The 25,529-nt window shown below is 45.0% G+C and overlaps 2 protein-coding genes across 3 annotated transcripts; one reads left to right on the plus strand and one right to left on the minus strand.

The window, feature by feature from the left end:
- Positions 1-111: 111 nt before the first annotated feature.
- Positions 112-7,127, plus strand: LOC124045920 (wiskott-Aldrich syndrome protein-like). The gene is given in 13 exon segments (XM_046365735.1): positions 112-343; positions 1,709-1,849; positions 3,015-3,101; positions 3,242-3,335; positions 4,233-4,268; positions 4,372-4,383; positions 4,496-4,691; positions 4,910-5,085; positions 5,217-5,360; positions 5,363-5,404; positions 5,407-5,678; positions 5,786-5,894; positions 6,047-7,127. Coding segments are annotated over 13 exon segments (1,476 nt in total). The 5' UTR covers positions 112-235; the 3' UTR covers positions 6,106-7,127.
- On the minus strand, positions 6,320-23,596 carry LOC124045916 (semaphorin-3F-like). Of its 2 annotated transcripts, XM_046365730.1 has the most exons (18): positions 23,201-23,596; positions 22,095-22,219; positions 16,855-17,015; positions 16,453-16,515; positions 16,174-16,293; positions 15,900-15,993; positions 15,649-15,768; positions 15,296-15,441; positions 14,948-15,062; positions 14,749-14,818; positions 14,388-14,532; positions 14,022-14,244; positions 13,813-13,901; positions 13,644-13,685; positions 13,394-13,551; positions 12,449-12,516; positions 12,183-12,310; positions 6,320-8,188 (listed from the first exon to the last, which is right to left on the minus strand). In XM_046365730.1, the coding sequence occupies exons 2-18, from the start codon at positions 22,204-22,206 to the stop codon at positions 7,718-7,720; spliced, it is 2,325 nt and encodes a 774-aa protein (XP_046221686.1). In that variant the 5' UTR covers positions 22,207-22,219; positions 23,201-23,596; the 3' UTR covers positions 6,320-7,717. The 2 variants fall into 2 exon arrangements, with proteins under 2 accessions (XP_046221686.1, XP_046221687.1); XM_046365731.1 differs by lacking the exons at positions 22,095-22,219; positions 23,201-23,596 and adding an exon at positions 17,488-18,179.
- Between the last annotated feature and the right edge of the window lie 1,933 nt (positions 23,597-25,529).

Genomic DNA, 25,529 nt, shown 5'->3' on the forward strand with positions numbered 1-25,529 from the left:
GAAGCAACACCATTCAAACATGATCATCATCATCATGGGCGAGATTAAAGGGGGGTGGGGGGGGGACTGTAATTGTCCATTTCCTGCTTTCTGTGCATATAACACATTGTAGAAGGCAGAAGAGAAACCGCCTGCGTCATTTCAACTTGTTAGTGCCTATTTGAGGAAGAGGACAGCCAGGCACATCAATGATCAGCTCCTCTTTGGTACTAAGTGGATATTCTGAGAGGGAACTATGAGTCTGGGATCTAAGTCTAAAGGAGTTCAGGGGTACAGTCCCAGCTCTCTGCTGAGCTCACAGGAGAATGAGAGGCTGGAGGACCTCCTGGGGAGGAGGTGTGCTGTAAGTCCTTCCTGGGAATCAAGGAGGGAGGGGAGGATTGGTATATTTGGTTGGTGTTTGGTATGTAGGAAGCTATCTGGTTGAATGATTGGTACTAGGAAACTGGATGTTTGGTATATAGGAAACAATATGACTGGTGTTTGAGTGTTTGGTATGTAGGAGAGTGTTTGGTAGAGGAAACTATATGGTTGGTGTGCTACTGCAGATTGGTGTGGGGTTATGAGGGTACTTTAAAGGCACGGCCACACCGGTAGCGTTTGCCAGCCGAGAGTACTTAGTGAGAGAATATGTATCAACTCTAAATACAGGTTATGGTATATCTGAATTCTAACCTTTTATCAATTTTCCTGTGTGTCAATTTCCCCAGTCTGTGGATAAAACACGTTTTTTACATCTTCTGGTCGCCAGTGCTTCAGCCTTATCCTTATTGTTTATCTTTTTCAGGGACTGAATGAACCATTCGTACTGTTGCTCTGCTAAGTTTATATAGTGCATTGGCAATGGCATTTGATGTAACATGGACATTTGGTAACTTTAAAAGTAATCTATTGTTAGAAATTCAAACAATTAAATGACATTTTGCATGTCCACCAAGAGTCTACGCAATGACTTTAAAACAGACATGAATAAATTACAGGAAATGCTGGTGTAAACCACTTCCTCTGGTGACAGAATCAGAGGCAGCAGTTAAACTCAGTCACATATGAGTATGTGCAGTCTGCTTTTTTTTCACATTCCAACTTCCTGGTTTCTGAAGTAGGCCCAAGCCTGCAGTGGTAGATGATAATTCTAACAAAACACAAGATCTAAAAAGTCCTACTACAGAAAATGTGATGACATTAATGGGGCAGGTGTTTGCTCTGGCAACTACCCAATAACTTTTCGAACCACAACAGAGTACCAAGCAGCAGATTGTAAGCTCGTATCACAGGTAACTTGGCTCTGTATAGTCGACTCCTGATAAATGATAAACTGATAAACTTCCGATTGTCCTAAATGTTTGCTCTTAACCTGAGCACAGGCTGTCAAGAGTAAAATCATCTATAGTCAGCATTTTAATTGCACATTTCCCATGTGCACTTATCAGGAGCCAACATATAAACTAATTCCATACCCTCTGTGTGTGTGTGTGTGTGTGTGTGTGTGTGTGTGTGTGTGTGTGTGTGTGTGTGTGTGTGTGTGTGTGTGTGTGTGTGTGTGTGTGTGTGTGTGTGTGTGTGTGTGTGTGTGTGTGTGTGTGTGTGTGTGTGTGTGTGCGTGCGTGCGTGCGTGTGTGTGTGTGTGAGCATGTGTGTGTGAGCATGTGTGTGTGCGCGCGTGCGTGCGTGCGTGCGTGTGCGTGCGTGCGTGTGTGTGTGTGTGTAGTCCCTGGCCACGGCTGTGGTGCAGCTGTATATGGCCCTGCCACATAGTCCCACCTGCTGGAGCCTGCAGCACACTGGGGTGGCCTGCTTCACCAAGGACAACCCTCGTCGCTCCTACTTCATACGCCTCTTCGATGTCAAGGTAACAGGAATATGTAACGTCAGCTATAATGATGGTCGAATATCTATCAATCAATCAATCAATCAATCATTTTTCTTTAAAAAGCCATTTTTACATTAGCAGTTGTCACAAAGTGTGTATAGTAACCCAGTCTAGATAAGGATCCTCTGTTGAGTTTACCATGAGCTGAGAGCCTGAAGATTCAGTTGTAGTATTGTCCACTGTTGAGTTTACCATGAGCTGAGAGCCTGAAGATTCAGTTGTAGTATTGTCCACTGTTGAGTTTACCATGAGCTGAGAGCCTGAAGATTCAGTTGTAGTATTGTCCACTGTTGAGTTTACCATGAGCTGAGAGCCTGAAGATTCAGTTGTAGTATTGTCCACTGTTGAGTTTACCATGAGCTGAGAGCCTGAAGATTCAGTTGTAGTATTGTCCACTGTTGAGTTTACCATGAGCTGAGAGCCTGAAGATTCAGTTGTAGTATTGTCCACTGTTGAGTTTACCATGAGCTGAGAGCCTGAAGATTCAGTTGTAGTATTGTCCACTGTTGAGTTTACCATGAGCTGAGAGCCTGAAGATTCAGTTGTAGTATTGTCCACTGTTGAGTTTACCATGAGCTGAGAGCCTGAAGATTCAGTTGTAATATTGTCCACTGTTGAGTTTACCATGAGCTGAGAGCCTGAAGATTCAGTTGTAGTATTGTCCACTGTTGAGTTTACCATGAGCTGAGAGCCTGAAGATTCAGTTGTAGTATTGTCCACTGTTGAGTTTACCATGAGCTGAGAGCCTGAAGATTCAGTTGTAGTATTGTCCACTGTTGAGTTTACCATGAGCTGGGAGCCTGAAGGATCAGTTGTAATATTGTCCACTGTTGAGTTTACCATGAGCTGAGAGCCTGAAGATTCAGTTGTAATATTGTCCACTGTTGAGTTTACCATGAGCTGAGAGCCTGAAGATTCAGTTGTAGTATTGTCCACTGTTGAGTTTACCATGAGCTGAGAGCCTGAAGATTCAGTTGTAGTATTGTCCACTGTTGAGTTTACCATGAGCTGGGAGCCTGAAGGATCAGTTGTAATATTGTCCACTGTTGAGTTTACCATGAGCTGAGAGCCTGAAGGATCAGTTGCAATATTGTCCACTGTCAGTTTAAGCTACAGTTATGCTAAGAGTTGTTTTTACCCCCAGAAAGGACAGCTGACCTGGGAGCAGGAGCTCTATAACCAAATGGTCTACCACAGCCCCCGACCCTTCTTCCACGCATTTGCTGCAGATGTAAGAAAAACATGAATATGCCCTGGATGCTCATGATGATGGCTTGATTGTAAATCCAAAGTTGCGTGATTGTCCATTTGTATTTCTCCTTCTGCAAATGTATGCCAAGATATGTCATAGTTCACTCCAATACAATGCAGGACTGCCAAGTGGGGCTGAACTTTGTGAATGAACAAGAGTCTGAAACATTCCTATGTGCAGTGGAAGACAAGATAAACCAGAGAAACCGTCAAGGTCAGGTCATTTGTTGTAGGATCCAGGACAGAAACATTGTGTTTTGCGTTATTTGGTTGTCAACGGTTGTTGTTCGTGGTTGTTATTTGTCATATTGGAAATAATACACACGACTGTTCAAAGTTTGGGGTCACTTAGAAATGTCCTTGTTTTCGAATGAAAAGCCATTTTTTTGTCCATTAAAATAACATCAAATTGATCAGAAATACAGTGTAGACATTGTTAATGTTGTAAATTATTATTGTAGCTGGAAACAGCTGATTTTCAATGGAATATCTACATAGGCGTACAGAGTCCCATTATCAGCAACCTCGACGTCATCAGTGAAGAGGCGATTCCGGATGCTGGCCTTCTAGGCAGAGTTCCTCTGTCCAGTGTCTGTTCTTTTGCCCATCTTAATCTTTTCTTTTTATTGGCCAGGCTGAGATATGTCTTTTGCTTTGCAATTCTGCCTAAAAGGCCAGCATTCTTCACTGTTGATGTTGAGACTGGTGTTTTAGCTAGCAACGTGCCATTGGAACACAGGAGTGATGGTTGCTGGTAATGGGCCTCTGTACGCCTATGTAGATATTCCATTAAAAATCAGCCGTTTCCAGCTACAATCATTTACAACATTAACAATGTACAATGATCAATTTGATGTTATTGTAATGGACAAAAAATGTCCTTTCATCTCCTTTCAATTTCTTTCAAAAACAAGGACATTTCTAAGTGACTCCAAATGTTTTGAACGGTACTGTTTATCTGATACTGGAAAACAGAACAAATATTGTAAGGTGTGGTTCCATAGAGGTTAGCTGTGGCTTTTCAAAGGAAAAGGTTGTGTTGGAGATGAGAAGACATTATCTAAACTGACATCCTCTCGTTTCCTGTTCCCTTCTTTTCTCCTTCTCACAGTCTCAGAGAAGAAGCAGCGCCCCCTGCCTTCCAATGGTAAGAATGACATACTAATACCACAGACATTTGGATGCGGGTGTCTGAAGTAATCACTAAAGAATCCCTTTTCCTTTTCTTAATATGTGTGTTTTACTTACAGACAGAGGTAAAGGTGAGTATCCCTAATCCCATTGTACGTGTTATACCCCAGGCACCAATACCAACTGACCCAATATGTAAACATACAATGTGTTTCATACATGTACACATCAATTGTAATCCAGGACCTGGGAGTCCCACTTCTCCCTCTGTGGCAACCATAGACATCCAGAACCCAGACATCCAGGCTTCACGTTACCGCTCCGTCACACCTGTGCCTGCTCCTGCCTTTGTCAGTAAGGGGAAAAAGGACAAGAAGAAGGACAAGAGGAAGGGCAGTAAACTCTCCAAAGCAGACATTGGAGCACCCAGTGGGTTTACGTGAGTGGATACGAAGCACACACATATAAGCAGGCGGTAAAATAAAGCCTCCATAAGCTATCACAATACATGTAGTTACATGACACCTATCATTAAATTGTCTGTCCTCAATTTGTTTCATTTACAAACCAGGACAGAATCCAAGCTTGCCACTCATACTTTTCTAAGGTACTCACTCAGGTGTATGTTCCTCTCCCTCTCTCTCCTCTCCTCCTCAGACACGTGAGCCATGTGGGCTGGGATCCCAACAACCTGGACCCTGACCTGAAGAAGCTGCTGTCCTGTGCTGGGATCAGTGAGGCTGAGCTGAAGGATGAGGAGACCTCCCAACTCATCCAACAAGTCATCGAGAACTCAGGCGGCATGGAAGCAGTCAAAAAGGCCATGCACACTGGTAAGTGTCAATCTGAGTGTCTGTCTCCTGGTCTAAAGTTACCAACTTCCTCACTTTTTTACAACTAACTGTAAATCAATCTCTTTTTGTAATCTAATAAATTGGCCTTTTTTCATCCCAATGTCATATAGATCCTGAGCTTCCCCCTGGTAGACAGGGTTCTCTACCTCCCGTACCAGGCAGCTGTTGCTCCTCTCCTGCCCCCCCTCCTCCACTGGGGGGTCGCTCAGGCCCCCTTCCCCCTCCCCCAGGACAGCCAGGGCGAGGACCACCCCCTCCCATCCCCCTCAATCACGTGGAGCCCTGCCACCTCCACCCCCTCAAGCGGCCGAGGCGGACTCCCACCCCCTCCACCCTCTGTGTCCTATACTTCTCCTCCCCCTCCCCCTCCCCCTGGCCACCAGCGCTCCATGCCTGCCCCTCCTCCACCTCCTCCCCCGCCTCCCCCAGCCCAGAGCTCTGGAGACTTTCCTTCTCCTCCACACCCCTGTAAAAGTCCCCCATCACCTGCTCCTGCATCTATAGGAGGATGTGAAGGAGGTGGAAGAGGAGCTCTGCTGGACCAGATCCGCCTGGGGAGGAAGCTCAAAAACGTAAACTAAACTTTGTTATTCAAATGCAGAAATTGTCTTTGTCAATGAGAGTGAAGTCTATATATTTCAGTTTAAATGATCATTGACCTTTGACCTTTGTGTCCCAGGTCACAGACAGTCCTGAGTCACCTCCGCCTGCTGACACAGACTCAGAGGGCATCGTAGGAGCTCTGATGATGGTCATGCAGAAGAGGAGTAAAGTCATCCACTCCTCTGGTAAACACCTTCTCATCCTAATCTATCATTCATTCATTCATGTATTATATTCCATCTACAAATGTGTCAAATAAACCAAATGCATTGTGGTTCATCCTCATGAATCTAAAAATAAATACCAGCATAACAGACATAACTCTCTTCTGTTTCAGATGAAGGTGAAGAAGAAGGAGGTTATGATGATGAAGATGACGATGAGTGGGACGACTGATAAGTGCATTCCATCCTGTATTATTTTCCACTCTGTAACCATGGACTCAACAGTCTGGTTGATCCGGTTAATCTCTTTTGTGTTGGTGTTTTTGTATCAGTTGCTGACTGGAAGGTGACTCACTAAGATTTACATCAGAAGAATGCTACAGATAAGGATTGTGTGAAAGTCCCAAATGTGAGAGAAATCAACAGAACGTAAGACAGAGAAACGATTGATGGGATCACATATCTTTATATTTGCCGTTCAAACGTTTCCAGTGTAGGACTCATGCTGAGTATTACAGTATGTTTCTGTACAACACATTACAGTATGTTTCTGTACAACACATTACAGTATGTTTCTGTGCAACACATTACAGTATGTTTCTGTACAACACATTACAGTATGTTTCTGTACAACACATTACAGTATGTTTCTGTACAACACATTACAGTATGTTTCTGTGCAACACATTACAGTATGTTTCTGTGCAACACATTAGAGTATGTTTCTGTACTACACATTATAGTATGTTTCTGTACAACACATTACAGTATGTTTCTGTACAACACATTACAGTATGTTTCTGTGCAACACATTACAGTATGTTTCTGTACTACACATTACAGTATGTTTCTGTACAACACATTACAGTATGTTTCTGTACAACACATTACAGTATGTTTCTGTACAACACATTACAGTATGTTTCTGTACTACACATTACAGTATGTTTCTGTACAACACATTACAGTATGTTGCTGTACTACACATTACAGTATGTTGCTGTACTACACATTACAGTATGTTGCTGTACTACACATTACAGTATGTTGCTGTACTACACATTACAGTATGTTGCTGTACTACACATTACAGTATGTTGCTGTACTACACATTACAGTATGTTGCTGTACTACACATTACAGTATGTTTCTGTACTACACATTACAGTATGTTGCTCAATATCATTAGAACATATGGTGAGGTCTTCTTCACAGTCTTCGTTATACCTGTTCCCATTAAAAGTGACAATTTGATATGGCTGGAATGTAGTATTATAATGTAATACAGAGATTATGCACACATGGGATTTACCGTCTTTTTCTTCTACATGTGGAGATGATCTGTTTTGTTGAAAGATCCCTCACGTCCCTTTCAATCCACCACCGTCCACGCACACAATTCAAATAATACCGTATAGCTATGAGTCCTCAAACAAACATAGGTCACAAAGGTGTGAGAGAGAACAAGAGAGTCACCACAATTACAATATCACATATGTTATTAGTAGACAAATACATGTACATCACACCAAAACATTATCGCTCAACGCTGAACAGCAAAATGTACACATTTCCAACCGAATAAAGCGTGCAAAGGCAAATGTTTATCAAATGTTTATGTCATAACCATTAAACATTAATAAACCATGGATCTATTATGATCCTAAAATATATACACGTATCAATATATTACATTTCTATACTGAGATACTGGGTTGTGTGAGGGTCGGTATCACATGTCATTCAATGTACAAAGAGAGATGAAACTCATGTTTGGTGTCAAACATGGATCTGTAGTCTACCACAGGAGTGTCCTAGCTGGCTGGTGTTGGAAGTCCAGTCCTCTATCCTCCTTGGGTCTCCTGGCTCTCTGTGTGTCTTCTGCTGATGCGTTTTGGCTGTTGCTCCTCCGGCTCTTGCTCCTGGCTCTCTGTGTGTCTCCTGGAAGTGCGTTTGGGCTGTTGCTGCTTGTGCCTCAGCTGCTCCCAGTAGGACTGACAGTACTGGTGGATCAGCCTGACCTCCGGCTGGGACAGGGTGTCTGTGAAAGGGGGGGTTGGAGGGACCCTCTGCTGCTTGGGGTCATGTTGTCTCCCCCGTCCAGTGGGAGGGCTGTTGGAGGTCATGGGGTCGTTGTCAGGGGAGGTGAGGGCCAGCACGATGTCTCGGTCCAGAATGCGCAGCGACACCCGGGCCACAGTGTGTTTGAAGTTGTTCTCTGTGGCCAGGCAGTGGTAGAGCCCGGCATCCGATTGGCTGAGGGACTTCAGAAGGATCCCGTGGGCTGTCTTCAGATACTCTCTGTCCCGGTTGAGCTGAGGGGTGAGAGGGAGAGAGAGTGTTATGGTCGTGAGGGGGAGAGAGAGTGTTGTGGTAGTAAGGGGGAGAGAGAGTGTTGTGGTAGTGAGGGGGAGAGAGAGTGTTGTGGTAGTGAGGAGGAGAGAGAGTTATGGTAGTGAGGGAGAGAGAGAGTGTTATGGTAGTGAGGGAGAGAGAGAGTGTTATGGTAGTGAGGGGGAGAGAGTGTTATGGTAGTGAGGGGGAGAGAGTGTTATGGTAGTGAGGGGGAGAGAGAGTGTTATGGTAGTGAGGAGAGAGAGAGTGTTATGGTAGTGAGGGAGAGAGAGAGTGTTATGGTAGTGAGGGAGAGAGAGAGTGTTATGGTAGTGAGGGGGAGAGAGTGTTATGGTAGTGAGGGGGAGAGAGTGTTATGGTAGTGAGGGGGAGAGAGAGTGTTATGGTAGTGAGGGGGAGAGAGAGTGTTGTGGTAGTGAGGGGGAGAGAGAGTGTTGTGGTAGTGAGGGGGAGAGAGAGTGTTATGGTAGTGCGGGGGAGAGAGAGTGTTATGGTAGAGAGGGGGAGAGAGTGTTATGGTAGTGAGGGGGAGAGAGAGTGTTATGGTAGTGAGGGGGAGAGAGAGTGTTATGGTAGTGAGGGGGAGAGAGAGTGTTGTGGTAGTGAGGGGGAGAGAGAGTGTTGTGGTAGTGAGGGGGAGAGAGAGTGTTGTGGTAGTGAGGGGAGAGAGAGTGTTATGGTAGTGAGGGGAGAGAGAGTGTTATGGTAGTGAGGGGAGAGAGAGTTATGGTAGTGAGGGGGAGAGAGTGTTATGGTAGTGAGGGAGAGAGTGTGTTATGGTAGTGAGGGGGATAGAGTGTGTTATGGTAGTGAGGGGGAGAGAGAGTTATGGTAGTGAGGGGGAGAGAGTGTTATGGTAGTGAGGGGGAGAGAGTGTTATGGTAGTGAGGGGGAGAGAGAGTGTTATGGTAGTGAGGGGGAGAGAGAGTGTTATGGTAGTGAGGGGGAGAGAAAGTGTTATGGTAGTGAGGGGGAGAGAGAGTTATGGTAGTGAGGGGGAGAGAGAGTGTTATGGTAGTGAGGGGGAGAGAGAGTGTTATGGTAGTGAGGGGGAGAGAGAGTGTTATGGTAGTGAGGGGGAGAGAGAGTGTTATGGTAGTGAGGGGCAGAGAGTGTTATGGTAGTGAGGGGGAGAGAGTGTTATGGTAGTGAGGGGGAGAGAGAGTGTTATGGTAGTGAGGGGGAGAGAGAGTGTTATGGTAGTGAGGGGGAGAGAGAGTTATGGTAGTGAGGGGGAGAGAGAGTGTTATGGTAGTGAGGGGGAGAGAGAGTGTTATGGTAGTGAGGGGGAGAGAGAGTGTTATGGTAGTGAGGGGGAGAGAGTGTTATGGTAGTGAGGGGGAGAGAGTGTTATGGTAGTGAGGGGGAGAGAGAGTGTTATGGTAGTGAGGGGAGAGAGAGTTATGGTAGTGAGGGGGAGAGAGAGTGTTATGGTAGTGAGGGGGAGAGAGAGTGTTATGGTAGTGAGGGGGAGAGAGTGTTATGGTAGTGAGGGGGAGAGAGTGTGTTATGGTAGTGAGGGGGAGAGAGAGTTATGGTAGTGAGGGGGAGAGAGTGTTATGGTAGTGAGGGGGAGAGAGAGTTATGGTAGTGAGGGGGAGAGAGAGTGTTATGGTAGTGAGGGGGAGAGAGAGTTATGGTAGTGAGGGGGAGAGAGAGTGTTATGGTAGTGAGGGGGAGAGAGAGTGTTATGGTAGTGAGGGGGAGAGAGTGTTATGGTAGTGAGGGGGAGAGAGTGTGTTATGGTAGTGAGGGGGAGAGAGAGTTATGGTAGTGAGGGGGAGAAAGAGTGTTATGGTAGTGAGGGGGAGAGAGAGTGTTATGGTAGTGAGGGGGAGAGAGAGTTATGGTAGTGAGGGGGAGAGAGAGTTATGGTTGTGAGGGGGAGAGAGTGTTATGGTAGTGAGGGGGAGAGAGTGTTATGGTAGTGAGGGGGAGAGAGAGTTATGGTAGTGAGGGGGAGAGAGAGTTATGGTAGTGAGGGGGAGAGAGTGTTATGGTAGTGAGGGGGAGAGAGTGTTATGGTAGTGAGGGGAGAGAGAGTTATGGTAGTGAGGGGGAGAGAGTGTTATGGTAGTGAGGGGGAGAGAGTGTTATGGTAGTGAGGGGGAGAGAGTGTTATGGTAGTGAGGGGGAGAGAGTGTTATGGTAGTGAGGGGGAGAGAGTGTTATGGTAGTGAGGGGAGAGAGAGTTATGGTAGTGAGGGGGAGAGAGAGTTATGGTAGTGAGGGGAGAGAGAGTTATGGTAGTGAGGGGGAGAGAGAGTTATGGTAGTGAGGGAGAGAGAGTGTTATGGTAGTGAGGGGGAGAGAGAGTGTTATGGTAGTGAGGGGAGAGAGAGTTATGGTAGTGAGGGGGAGAGAGAGTTATGGTAGTGAGGGGGAGAGAGAGTTATGGTAGTGAGGGGGAGAGAGTGTTATGGTAGTGAGGGGGAGAGAGAGTGTTATGGTAGTGAGGGAGAGAGAGTTATGGTAGTGAGGGGGAGAGAGAGTTATGGTAGTGAGGGGGAGAGAGAGTTATGGTAGTGAGGGGGAGAGAGTGTTATGGTAGTGAGGGGGAGAGAGAGTTATGGTAGTGAGGGGGAGAGAGAGTTATGGTAGTGAGGGGAGAGAGAGTTATGGTAGTGTGGGGGAGAGAGAGTTATGGTAGTGAGGGGGAGAGAGAGTTATGGTAGTGAGGGGGAGAGAGAGTTATGGTAGTGAGGGGGAGAGAGTGTTATGGTAGTGAGGGGGAGAGAGAGTTATGGTAGTGAGGGGGAGAGAGAGTTATGGTAGTGAGGGGGAGAGAGTGTTATGGTAGTGATTGGGAGAGAGTGTTATGGTAGTGAGGGGAGAGAGAGTTATGGTAGTGAGGGGGAGAGAGTGTTATGGTAGTGAGGGGGAGAGAGTGTTATGGTAGTGAGGGGGAGAGAGTGTTATGGTAGTGAGGGGGAGAGAGAGTGTTATGGTAGTGAGGGGAGAGAGAGTTATGGTAGTGAGGGGGAGAGAGAGTTATGGTAGTGAGGGGGAGAGAGAGTTATGGTAGTGAGGGGGAGAGAGTGTTATGGTAGTGAGGGGGAGAGAGAGTTATGGTAGTGAGGGGGAGAGAGAGTTATGGTAGTGAGGGGGAGAGAGAGTTATGGTAGTGAGGGGGAGAGAGAGTTATGGTAGTGAGGGGGAGAGAGAGTTATGGTAGTGAGGGGGAGAGAGAGTTATGGTAGTGAGGGGGAGAGAGAGTTATGGTAGTGAGGGGGAGAGAGAGTTATGGTAGTGAGGGGGAGAGAGAGTTATGGTAGTGAGGGGGAGAGAGTGTTATGGTAGTGAGGGGGAGAGAGTGTTATGGTAGTGAGGGGGAGAGAGAGTTATGGTAGTGAGGGGGAGAGAGAGTTATGGTAGTGAGGGGGAGAGAGAGTTATGGTAGTGAGGGGGAGAGAGTGTTATGGTAGTGAGGGGGAGAACAAGGTCCACATCTGCCTCATTTGTGTTTCAAAAGTGATTGACTATTTCTCTATAGATATTTTTGAACTGAAAAAACATTGGCTGATAATTAATACTATTAATATCAACAAGAAAAACGTTACTTCTGCTCCCGAGTGGAGCAGCGGTCTAAGGTACTGCATCCCAGTGCTAGAGGCATTACTACAGACCCTGGTTCAATTCCAGGCTGTATCATAACTTGTAGTGATTGAGAGTCCCATAGGGCAGGGCACAAATGGCCCAGCATCGTCCGGGTTTGGGTTTAGACCGGGTAGGCCGTCATTGTAAATAAGAATGGGTCCTTAAATATCTTGCGTAGTTAAATAAAAGGTTAAATAAAAAATGTACGTATATTGATTTAGTCAATCAAGCATGGATAACCCCTGTGTAAACTGCTCCAACAGCTCAAGTGTAACCAATAAATGTGGTATGAATTTGATATTTTAATAATACTGGTCTCTTTTCAGAGAGCAGAAATAGATGCATTTTCCTCCTTACCGCTTTCCTCCTTCCTTCTCTCTGATAGAGCCACTTGACTGTAGCCTGAGGAGAGCGAGGCTGACACTCCAGGAAGGTACTGCTCCCCTCCACACCAAACTGGACTGTCTCTCTAGGACGATTCTCCACTGAAGGAGGGAAGGAGGAAGAGAGAGAGAGAAAGAAGGAGAGAGAGACAGATAGGAGATTATCTTAAATGGCAGTTATTTGCTCATGTTTTAGTTATTACATGATTTGATTGTGTCACTGAAAGTGCTTTGTCTAACCTTTGGCATTGAAGCCTCTGCACTGTCGCAGTGGATCCCCATGTTTCACATCCTGTCTTCTACTCCTCCTGAGTGAGAGAGACAGAGCAGAGTTCATCCAACACATTTCACAAGCACAGAAATGAATTCAGTCATGAATTTATTCAGACACAGACAGACGGACGGACGGACGGACGGACAGGACAGGACAGGACAGGACAGGACAGGACAGGACAGGACAGGACAGGACAGGACAGGACAGGACAGGACAGGACAGGACAGGACCGGACCGGACCGGACCGGACCGGACAGACAGACAGACAGACAGACAGACAGACAGACAGACAGACAGACAGACAGACAGACAGACAGACAGACAGACAGACAGACAGACAGACAGACAGACAGACAGACAGACAGACAGACAGACAGACAGACAGACAGACAGACAGACAGACAGACAAGACAAGACAAGACAAGACAAGACAAGACAAGACAGACACAGTGAAGGACTAATAAAGCTTTATGACACTCCTTCTCTGTCAATATCAGATGAGGGGTTGTGGTGTGTGTTGTGTTGGTGTGTGTTGGTGTGTGTTGTGTTGGTGTGTGTTGGTGTGTGTTGTGTTGGTGTGTGTTGGTGTGTGTTGTGTTGGTGTGTGTTGGTGTGTGTTGTGTTGGTGTTGTGTTGGTGTGTGTTGTGTTGGTGTGTGTTGTGTTGGTGTGTGTTGGTGTGTGTTGTGTTGGTGTGTGTTGGTGTGTGTTGTGTTGGTGTGTGTTGGTGTGTGTTGTGTTGGTGTGTGTTGTGTTGGTGTGTGTTGTGTTGGTGTGTGTTGTGTTGGTGTGTGTTGTGTTGGTGTGTGTTGTGTTGGTGTGTGTTGGTGTGTGTTGTGTTGGTGTGTGTTGGTGTGTGTTGTGTTGGTGTGTGTTGGTGTGTGTTGTGTTGGTGTGTGTTGTGGTCCTGACCTCTTGGTGGCGGGGGTGAAAGCGGAGCAGCTCTCCCCGTCCCAGGCGCAGTAAGGGTCCCGTGCCAGACAGCAGTCGGAACAGGCCCTCCCATATACCCCACAACGATGCAGAGATACCTGAGTAAGCCCTGCCTCCGATGACACGTACAGCTGTTGCTATAGCGACAGAAGGAAAACAAGAGCTCAGCATCAACAATATGTCTTTAGTGTTTCCTGTCGATGAAGAGAGAGAGAGAGTTCCCGCTTACCCTTTTAGATGAGATCTTCATTGTTTTAACAGCAGCACGTGTCTGTAATTAAATGCATCGTGTCACATAAGTATCAACAAAGTGTAACCATTGAAAGAATGTCCAAGGACAGTGGTTGGAGACATTTGCTATAACGTGAACAATATTTATAGAAATCATATAGGCACACCCTGAAAACCTCCACTTCCTCCAGGGTGAGCTCCTCCATGGTGCTCGGGTCCTTGGGTAAAACTATGACCTTTTGGACAGTGCCACGATCTGGAACAAGAGAGGTCTGATGTCACCGTGTCGAATTTGGACAAAAGACAAAATGTGAAATTCAAACATGCAATGAAGTCCTTCAGTCAGCCAATTGCCCTGGGGCGGAGAGCCTCTCACCTGTGCCCAGGAAGAGCACCTCGTATCGGCCGTCCACGGCGTCCACCTGGTCCACCACCAGGGCTGTGAAGCGGTAGTCCACCCCGGTCCTCACCACCAGGGGGCGACGGTGGATAGGGTACACAGGGTGGTACATGAGGGGATGGGCTCGCATGAAGTTCACTGCCTCGTCTGAGAAGTCCTTAGAGGTGCGAATGCCCGGTGTGAATGTTCCTCCTGGACACTAGAATTATATATCGTGAGTAACACAGAGACAGAGAGAGACAGAGAGAGTGTAAGCAATGCGTTTCCCTGTTGGAAAGAGGTGACAGTTGATGGGATGTATATATACGGATTGTTTTCAGTGAGTAACAGATCTAAACCTACTGTGCCAGGGCGAGGGTAAGGAATCTTGCCGGTGTAAACTGTCCACTGGTAGTTATGACCATGTTTGTGGGAGAAGGGTCCGTTGAACACGTTGCGGATGTCAGTCATGGAGTACACACAGACGGCTGAGCCCTTGAACACAGAGCTGGGAGAGAAAGAAGGGAAAACAAGGGGAGGGGGGAATGCAGTCAGCATCAACCAGAGAAGTGGAGGAGGGAGGAGAGAGAGGTAAACCAACAGGTCCTAGATGAGAGTAGAAAAGCATTGAGGAGCGAGAACAGGGCAGGCCTTTAGAGAGAAGGGGAATTGGAGAGAGGCTACGTATAACAGGGGATGTAAGACAGATACAATGATGACCTACCCAGCAGTTGTGAAGAGGGCATAGACCACAGGGTTGCGTTCATCTTGCGTTGGCTGGATAAAAACATCCCCTGAAAGGATGACGAAAGAGACAGAAATGATTTTCCTGTAGAACCGGTGAAGGATTCACTTCCATCGACAACTAATGATCTCTAAATCTTTATCGAAATCACTAAATCTTCCACTGAGGTCTGTCTCACTCAATTCGTCAAACAAGGTCTCCACCCCATCGTCTCCGATCACAGAGCACACCAGGCGGGCTTTCAGGAAGGTGGTCCATCTGTTCACCAGGGACTTCTGACCCCCCTCATCATTCTGGGAAGAGGGAACGTAAAGGATGGAAGAGGTAAGGGAAGCCTGTTTCCGTGGAAGACACTTCTTTTTGTACCCTTAACAATTCCCCCAATCACCATGTTGTCCATAATGTTGCAGTCAAACTATAATTATGTAAGTCATTCAAGTAATAGAGTTAATAAGAGTCTATACGAGAGTGGCGTAGCTCAGTTTCACAGGGCCACCCTGCTAGGTCCGAGCAAAGGCCTTCTCACCAGACACACTCGTCCCACTCTGGCCAACACACTGGGGCTGGCCCCTCCCCCTGTATCCAGACTCTTCTCCCGGAAGAAGAAGTAGAGTTTATCATCATTCCTCTCGGAGCTGTCAGGAATCTGCTGGATCTGAATGAACACGGGCTCTGAGACGGACAGAGAGAGAGAGAGAGAGGAACGGAGTGATGAAAGAAAGACAAACCTTCAGCAGTAGCAGCAGTTTGCCATGATTTCTTAAGAGTCAGATCGCACTGGTTCGTATCTGGCTTGAAGGACCATGGGGGAAAAAATGGCAACATTTTGGGGAATCCACCCTTACAAGATGGCAGTCTTTTTCAGGCATAGTAACTCACCATTGAGCCACTTTGAGTCATACTGCTCTGTCCTGACTGTTGTTCTGCCCCCCATGGTCCTAAAGAGGGCTGCGTCTGTCCCCATGAAGTCTACATGGACCCCCGCATACAGATTCCCATCTGCAGATGAGAAGAGAGGAGGAAGAGAAAGAGATGGAGAGGAGAGGTTAGGAAACGGTGAAAGTGGGAGGGGAGACTGCCCCAATTTTGGGCAGTCTACTAAGTGAATGCACAAGTGAGGTGAAGCTTACCGATAAGAGCAGCAATATTCTCCTGGGAAGGGTCGTAGGAACATTTTCCCTTCCCTGATTCCGTAAATCCAGGAACTAGCCTGAACACATAGTCCTGGAAAGAGAGAGACCAGAAAGGTCATATAAGGATCAAAGGTTTTGAAATAGCTCAAATCTGAGCCCTAGTTTTGAGTACTACAGTTTTGAGAAATCAGAGCTGCTGGTCGTGAAGATGCACAGATATGCTGCAATTAATTGTCTTTTAAAATGATTTTGGGCATATTGACCCTCTCACCTCTGCCTTCCAGCCTCTGTTGATAAAGGTGCAGATGGGTTGGTAGGCTCCAGTCCCACAGGTGTACAGGTGGGTGCGGTTCCATGGCTCTATCATACGCACAAAGTTTGCACACTCACCCTGTTGTGTGTACACAGACATGGGGATGCTATCAATTGTTGGTGTAAAAAAATATATCTTTCAAAACTGTGAAATAAGACCCATGAAAGTATGACATCATTAGTTAATACTGAAAGGTAGAGGGGCCAGGGTTCTTTTACAAAGACAAGGCATTCCCACCTGTCCTCCTTTTCCTGTCATCCGACACTCCCCTCTTCTCTTATCAGAGGTTGGCCAATGGATCTGTCAGGGACAAATGATACCAGACATTACAGGATCATTTTACTTGAGGTGTTTTACTACGCGGGGGCAGGTAGACTAGTGGTTCGAGCGTTGGTCCAGTAACCGAAAAGTTGCTGGTTCGAATCCCCGAGCTGACCAGGTAAAAATCTGTCGTTCTGCCCCTGAACAAGGCAGTTTCCTGGTATATTGTCAATAAGAATCTGCTCTTAACTGACTTGCCTGGTTAAATAAAATAAAAATACTACCACATTAAACTGTGGTAAAGCTATGCATACACAGGAACGATTCCTCCAGTCTCATTGGCCTTTTTGAGGGAGTTGTGGTTATGTGTGTTCTTACTATGAGGGGCTCCTTGTTGACGTTGTGCATGTCCAGGGCCACCAGGTACTCCCGGCTGCCCAGGTAGAGACGGCCCTGGTCCTGGTCCATCAGCAGGATGCGGTAGTCACTGGTGTTGAAGGAGAAGGAGAAGGGACGGACTGCTCTGGTGTCCAACAACTCTGCGGAGGAGAGAGACGCATAGACGCACAAATATGCATGGACACACACAGGGACACAGCGTTAGTGTAAATCATATGCAAAATGAGTTCTGTAGCAGATGAGAATGGTAAAATCTTAATATCCAGCAGGGGGAGCCATGAGCTCTTTCTGTTTATTGCCTTGAATCTTTCCCATGCAGTTTCCCTGATAACGACTACAAGTGCTTTATTTCTCACTATCAGCAGCATTTACACAACATAGACTACTAACACCAAGAGAAAATGTGCGAATGACTAAATACGTAACTTCTCAGGACATATTGCAGAGGCTTTTAAGATTTCAATATTTCATGTGTTCCGAGCTTCTGATTGAGTTTGTGGCATCGGCTGAATGTACTGTGCAACTTTATGGATGCTAATGCAGGTCTCTGAGGACACACGGTATGAGGAACTCTGAGTAAACCCTTTAAACCAGGTCTGTTCGGTGACCCACTCTGTGATGGCGCATTTCCCCCGCGTGTTCCGTCTCTCTCTTCCACCCGAGTGATTTACACAAACGGCTCCAAATGTTCTCTTTCCTCCTATGCGGAACGGCACCCGTGTCGCACTGGGCAATGGCTCCGGCAGACCTGCTCTGACTTGGAGCCAAGGCAGCCTGCATTTACATAACAATGACCAGCTGAACGTTAAAACCTTCTCGCAAAGCAACCGTCTTGAACGATGCAGAGGTTGTTGATTCTGCTCGCCACAAATCTTTAGCGTCACACTCCTGAGGGAAACACAATAGCACTAGAGCTTACATGAACATCAAACACTGGTGTGCGAGTGAGTCTTAATGGAAAAGCACCATGAATGAGTTTTACACCCATTCATTCATTCATTCATTCAGAGACAAGAGACGTCACATCTCCCTGTAAAATCCTTGATGTTCATCAGTCAACGGTAAGACAAAAATGTTTTGCACCTTTATTTAAAAAGGTAGGCCAGTTGAGAACAAGTTATCATTTACAACTGCGACCTGGCCAAGATAAAGCAAAGCAGTGTGACAAAAACAAAGACACAGACTTACACATGGAGTAAACAAACATAGAGTCAATAACGCAACAGAGAAATCTATATACAGTGTGCGCAAATGTAGTAAGACTAGAGAGGTAAGGCAATAAATAGGCCATAGGGGCCAAATAATTACAATTTAGCATTAACACTGGAGTGATAGATGTGCAGATGATGATGTGCAAGTAGAGATACCGGGGTGCAAAAGAGCAAAAATGAATAACAATATGGGGATGAGGCAGTTGGGTGGGCTATTTACAGATGGGCTGTGTACAGGTACAGTGATCGGTAAGCTGCTCCGACAGCTGATGCTTAAAGTTAGTGAGGGAGATGTAAGTCGTGAAGCTGTCTATAAATGGAGAAAGTTCAGCACTGAATGCTCAATGACGTTAAGAAGAATCCTAGAGTATCAGCTAAAGACTTACAGAAATCTCTGGAACATGCTAACATCTCTGTTGATGAGTCTACGATACGTAAAACACTAAACAAGAATGGTGTTCATGGGAGGAAACCACGGAAGTAGCCACTGCTGTCCAAAGATAACATTGCTGCACGTCTGAAGTTGGCAAAAGTGCACCTGGATCTTACACAGCGCTACTGGCAAAATATTCCGTGGACAGATAAAACTACAGTTGAGTTGTTTGGAAGGAACACACAACACTATGTGGAGGAAAAAAGGTACAGCACACCAACACCAACCTCATCCCAACTGTAAAGTCTGGTGGAGGGAGCATCATGGTTTTGGGCTGCTTTTCTGCCTCAGGGCCTGGACAGCTTGCTATCAAAAAATGAATTCCCAAGTTTATCAAGACATTTTGCAGGAGAATATTAGACTATCTGTCCGCCAATTGAAGCTCAAAAGACGTTAGTTGATGCAACAGGACAACAACCCAAAAGACAGAAGTAAATCAACAACAGAATGGCTTCAACAGAAAATATACATCCTGACCTCAACCAGATCGAGATGCTGTGGCATGACCTCAAGAGAGCAGTTCACACCAGACATCCCAAGAATATTGCTGAACTGAAACAGTTTTGTAAAGAGGAATGGTCCAAAATTCTTCCTGAGCGCTGTGCAGGTCTGATCCGCAACTACAGAAAACGTTTGGCTGAGGTTGTTGCTGCCAAAGGAGGGTCAACCAGTTATTAAATCCAAGGGTTCACATACTTTTCCCAGCCTGCACTGTGAATGTTTACACGGTGTGTTCAATAAAGACATGAAAACATATAAATGTTTGTGTGTTATTAGTTTAAGCAGACTGTGTTTGTTTATTGTTGTGACCTAGATGAAGATCAGATCAAATTATATGACCAATTTATTCAGAAATCCAGGTATTTCCAAAGGGTTCACATACCTTTTCTTGCCACTGTATGTACAATAGCTTTTAAACCTGTATGTGCTATGATGTATTTACTAAGTACCGTGGAATCACATGTGTAATCTATACAAAATCCCTCAGTTTGTCCATGTGGGACATATGATGAATGTCCCATGGCATTTGACAAAGGTTTGTGAACATACATCAGCATATGCACATACTGTTTTAGCCTGGCCAGAGTAAGGACATCTGTGTTTACATCAAAGTGCTCTGCCGTCTTCCTTTGAGGTGACTGTTTGTCTGAATACTGTTAACAGGATGCAGTCAATGTGCCGCTAAAATAAGCTGCTGCGCAATCGGATCTGCTCCTGGCTGACACGGGATGGTTCTTAAAAGGTGGGGCAAGGTCCGGTTCTGTTCCTCCAAGGTAAACACAGGATAACAAGCCTCTCTGGCAAACGTCCATCTGCTCCGTCCACTGGGGTAAAGTGGACAGCACAGGCTAAAACTAGCAACATGCCAACACACACCCCTGAGTCACGACACAGTGCCTGGCCGCGCCCATCCTCATCGCCATAACAATGTGTTGGCACTATCTGATGAAGAAACAAAACACTTCATGTATCTTCATACCTCATTTGATTCTGGTAAACCAGGTCCAGACATGAAAGACCTGAGATAAATGTCCCGATCTGACCCTTTTAAAGTGTAAAATAAGTCCAAGTGAGGCTTTAAACCATTGCCTCCATAATGCAGAAGACAACCTAAAACCCATATTTCTCTGCCTCTATTTCTACCTGCCATTCTAGGTCACACATGTCAAACTCAGGTCCGAGTGTCTGCAGGGTTTGCTCCTCCCTTGTACTTAATTGATACATTTAGGTCACTGATTAGTATGGATCTTCCCTCACCTGGTTGTCTAGGTCTTAATTAAAAAGGAAAAACAAAATCCAGCAGACACTAGGACCTCCATGGAATGAGTTTGACACCCCTGCCCTAGGTCACTGGAAACTCTTTTGTTTTGTCCCTTCCTCAGACACAGTTCCCATCAACCAGGAAACACGAAGGGCCTTGATCATAGATCATATAATTTACAATCTTGATCCGGCATCATTTCAGTGGTCCTCCTCTCCTCCTGCCCCCCTCACCCAGTCCCAGTCTCTAAATCACGTCCATGGGAGGGAGTCACATGCACCCCTCCCCCGTCCCTCCCCAAAAACCCTCCTCCACAGGCGCCTTATGGAACAAAGAGAGTCCCTGTCGCAAACAATGAACAATCAATCTTTGGAATGTCAGAAAACACAGAGCAAATCCCAATTTTCCACCTATTCTTGGAAATGAAGTAGAGATGATTGGGTTTTAGGGGTGAGTGGGTGGATATGACTGACAAACCATATCAGTGAGGTCTTTACGCGGATTTGACTGACAAAATATATTTGAGATTTTTACACGTTGGTTGCATTCATTGTGAAATCAACACCACTCTGTGAATGATGGAAGAGAACGAGAGACAGTTACAGCAAGCAAACAAACAATAAATGTCATATCATCCACAGCAATCCGATACAATTCAATATGCCAGCAAGCTAATATAATACCATTTGGTTCGTTTACCACCAGTTCAGGCTTATGCTTACTATTGGCAACCATTATGCAAACACTGGTGTGTGGGCTTAGCTTCTGTGGCAGACTCTACCACATCACATTGCAACCAACTAAGCTTATATGTACTTGACCTACCGTAACATTTCAATGAATACCCCGAGAGTTTATTTGCTTAAATCCCTGAAAACAACAGGAGCTTATTAGAGACAGGCTTCTATTTGAGCCAGGCTTCTATTTCCTTAATTAATGCACACAGCTTTTGCAGCAAAAAAAAATTCCAGCATTCACTTCCAGCATTTTAATCAATTTACACACTATGTCAAGTTTATTTTGTCTTAGTATCACTCTATTTCAAATATATATATATATATTTCTTTACAGAATAATTATTCTCCTCTTTGACTGTGCATTTTCGGGAGTTATTACTTTCGCCACTGATCGCCAGACTATTTCTGTGGGTCTGTACTCCCGAAGTTGTTGACTGTTTTTGTAGTTACCAGTTAGCCAGCAGTCCTCAGCTGTTAGCAGCCAAAGGCTAGCAGGTTCTTACTGGAGATTACTTCATTATTTAATGTAACAAATCGAACACTAAACCTTGTAAACAATTCATGGGAATGTATGGTAACAATTCCTTTAGACCCAGCAGTTATTTGAATAAGCAGATCGAATAATCGATTTTGGAGAATCTTTCTCATCTCCGTAGTTAAATGTTGTCATTGAATCATTAACATAAATCAAAGAAAAATGTTGTACTATGTTAATGAGGGCTTAGGGTGTGGGCTCAACTGTTATGAAGGGCACTAGAGACCACCACTTCCACCTTTTGTTTTCTCTCATTAACTTGTTGCCAGTAGGCAGGATATGAGCTTTTTACATATGTATAAAAGAGGAAACATATGTGTGTGTATTTGTGTGTGTGTGTGCATGTGTGCATGTGTGCGTGCCTGCACGTGATTGTGTGCATGTAAACCACAATACTTTTTGAGATCGCTGACAGGTTCACTAAGAACAACAAAAGCCAAAATAGAAAATATCTGCTACCAAGCTATCCTGGAAGCCATGCCAGTTGACATATGAGCAGTGTCTGTGTCTGAGAGACCTATGTTCTGGTCAAGTGACTCACCTTTGAAAGACAGGCGTATCCTCGGAGTAGACTGTTGGAGGCCTGAGGTACTGCAAACACAGAAACTCAACAGGAGGAGTAGGGCTCGAGTCACTGTCTTGGCACTATCCATAGTAGAGACAGGTCTGAAAGATAATAATTCATTGTCACGTTTGTGTGTGTGTGAGAGAGGGAGACAGAGAGAAAGAGACCACTGTGTGATGTGAGATTGTGAGTGTCTGAGTGAGGGCATGGGAGACAGAATTCCTAGACCTGTTTGTGCTAGACAGTCATACTGAGACACACAGTAACAGTGAATTTCCTGCCTCATGCAGGAAATACAAAATACATTGCTAAGAAAATGTGAAAACCATTTCTGACAGTTTAGGGGTGTTGTCAGATAACTGTTTTACTTTTATGTAAGCATTCATTATGTAGTATCTGCACTTTGCTGGATAGGATTGTTTATAAATTATGAATACTAAAAGCTGAGTCCATAACGTCCATTAAATTCTCTCCCCAAAGGAGTACTTATCAGATGCGCCCTGGAATGCTCTTATTTTTCTAACCAAATATATCAAGTAGGCCACAGAGTACTTCTGCATCTGCTACAATAACTTGCAAAAGGGAGGAAATTAAATAGCAAGTTATTTAAAGCACTTCATAGAACTTCATATATAGACTGTAAATACATTCATAAAAATATTTGTGTGCCCAGCAATACATTTCAGTTTGCTGTTTATAAAGCACTTATCTACAATTATAAACCTAACCTTTGTCACGGCCCATTTTTTTTCTCTGCCTACAAGTTTGACTTGTGTACATTTGTGTCCCGTGAACATTATAAAAACAATTTTTTGAGGGGGGGGATCATGAACTGTCGACTGTGCATATTATGTAGGAATTCATTTCATGACCATGACGTCGATCAATGGCTCCTGATAACATCGCAGTTACCTGTGAACTCACACATCAAAAGAGAGAGCGAGTAAACGTTCTCCAGATGTAGGCTACCCCTTCGTTCTTGGTAATTACATTGGTCCCTCAACACACTGACTAAAACAAACAAACAAATACTTGTGATTTTGAAAAAAAGTGTCTAGAGAGAAGTTGCCAACGTAGCCTACCTTTTTCTTTTTCTCGTGTAGGAGACCAGAAATAAGATAATAAGATGTTATCGCTACATTCCTTGGGCGTCTCGCTCAACAATTTAAGATACTGAAGTTCCACACGAAAACAACGAAAATCCGTTTGAAGAGGTCTTAAATGCTTAAAAGTTCACTCAGTTATAACCCTATAGCCTAGAGCCGCAGAGTTTCTTAGTCTCTCTCGAATTATTTCCAAACCACAAAAAACATATCCCATAGATTTCAGATCAAGATTTATAGAATGATAATTTCAACAGTTTTTGTCATATTCCCATTGCCCCCGTCCATCTGAAAATAAGTGAATAATATAGGTCCGTATGTCGTCTCCTCATGAGGGTCCTATGCTGTGAAAGTCTGTGACTGCAGGTGTTTAGAGGGCTGGCCCCCTCTCCTCCTCCCCCGTCTGCCTGCTCCCTCCCTCCTTCTCCTGTCATCATTACAGTACTAGGGTAAAGCTCAGGATGTCCCACTTTTAACCCACTTGATCCTGGTAAGGGGAAACGTCTGATTTCGGCTAATGTAGTTTACGCTAAAGTAAACAGGGAATCGAAATGTACTTTGAATTCTAAATTATGAAAATACATGAAATTCTAAAATGTTATTATATCACATTAAATTGATTTAGAGATGAAAATACAATTTCAGGCTATTATTTCAAATGATATACTGTACATTGCCACTATATACAGTACTTTCCCATCTGTACAACTAGGCTAATGTGTTATACACCTTGGTTGTGCATCTACAATAGCCTACATTCCGATGTCACCGTAAATTGAGGCCCTGTGCTGTGCCCTGAAAGATGTCTCCATCTCAGAGCTGTTTAGCTCCACATGAGAGCCAGAAGAGTCCTACAGATTCCTAAGATTCCTGATGGACCGACTCCTGGGCTCACGACAACGGTCACAAAGTAACCAGGAGGGGGATTTTTAAAGAAGACATTCATTCTATCAAACCAGCTCTATGCCTGAAATTACCATGCACCGTTTTCCTCTCTCCACCATTGGTTTTGTGGAAAGCTGGCAAATCAGGCATACAGAAGATGAAAAGGCACAGGGATGTAATCAGATATGTAGCTTAAAGCCAGGATTTAACCGATTCAGACAGTGTGGTTGATTTGCACATCAGTGTGTCATGGGTGGAGGGAGACGAATCAGTTCCTTGATTTAGACATTTAGACAGTGCCATTGTATATGCCGAATAAGATGTCAATCGTATGCACTGTCCGTTCCGAAGGGTGCTGCGTTTCATTCAGGGCAATGTTCCTTCCACAGGTCGGCACACTTGCAAGCTGCATTTATTTACACTCTCACTCATCCCCATTGTTCTGGCTGGCTCATCGGGCAGGAGAGACCTTTGGGTTACTTTCATGTAAAGTACATCTAGGTTAGGAGTGAGCAATGAGGTCTTTGTGTTATTTTTTTCTGTGGGAGGCATCCTTCTCTTTCCAGCTGAGGAAATGTGTCATGAGTCAGCGCTGAGCTCGGGTTTCCGTACTACGTACTGTGTACCCCGAGCAGCCATAGACACCGTCACACTGACCGGCTCCCACTGCTTTACAGGGCACCAATAACGTCACTGATATGGCTTTTTACTTGTCTTATCGGCCCCGTGCCCACCCACTATTGCTTAAACCCGCTGAGTGCGATAGTTTAGCTCTATTGTTCACCACCACCACTTTCATAGTGGGAATTATGTTTTTGCCTACTGTGAATGTCCACAGGAAGACCTTTTTCGATTGGCTCTGATTTGAAAGGACACTTCTGCGATATGATTCAATGGAAGAGCAGGTTCTGCCATAATTCGTGAAACACATGATCAAAAGAGACTTGCTGTACAACAATTCCACATCTCAAGTACATAAGACGGTCTCCCATTGTAGGCAGTCTCTTACAAAAGTAGGAGTACATCTGCAAACACAACACGTACGACGTGGCCCACCTGTGAACATGTACTGGATTCGTAGTCTGTCTGTCTCTGGACCTCTCCATCTGACCCTCAGGTAATGTGCCATGTGATTACTATGGAATTGAAAAACCTTGTAAGACAGACAGCCCACAGAGCCTCAAGCAGCACCTCTTACCCTGAGAGGGGGCCAAGATACATCAATCAAAACAACATGTCCAAGGACAAAAGCAAGGCCCTAAGAGGGAGTAAATCCTGTTATTACACTGACAGATGGTGTGAATATGAACCAGATTTATTTTCTGAAGGACGATATTTTATTCATGTTTTTATCATTTCGGACTGTTCAGAATATTCACACCAACAGGAGCTACACACTTGGCAGAATGCAAAAGAATAAAAA

This window comes from Oncorhynchus gorbuscha, linkage group LG10 (assembly GCF_021184085.1).
Source record: "Oncorhynchus gorbuscha isolate QuinsamMale2020 ecotype Even-year linkage group LG10, OgorEven_v1.0, whole genome shotgun sequence".
Classification (NCBI taxonomy): Eukaryota; Metazoa; Chordata; class Actinopteri; order Salmoniformes; family Salmonidae; genus Oncorhynchus; species Oncorhynchus gorbuscha.

Excerpts from the sequence above, each read along its gene's own strand:
- LOC124045916 (XM_046365730.1), bottom strand. The coding sequence starts at position 22,206 with ATGGATAGTGCCAAGACAGTGACTCGAGCCCTACTCCTCCTGTTGAGT. Across the intron at positions 13,902-14,021 it reads GGTGCTCTTCCTGGGCACAG|ATCGTGGCACTGTCCAAAAG; the intron begins GTGAGAGGCTCT and ends CTCTTGTTCCAG. Across the intron at positions 13,686-13,812 it reads AGGAAGTGGAGGTTTTCAGG|ACACGTGCTGCTGTTAAAAC; the intron begins GTGTGCCTATAT and ends ATTTAATTACAG.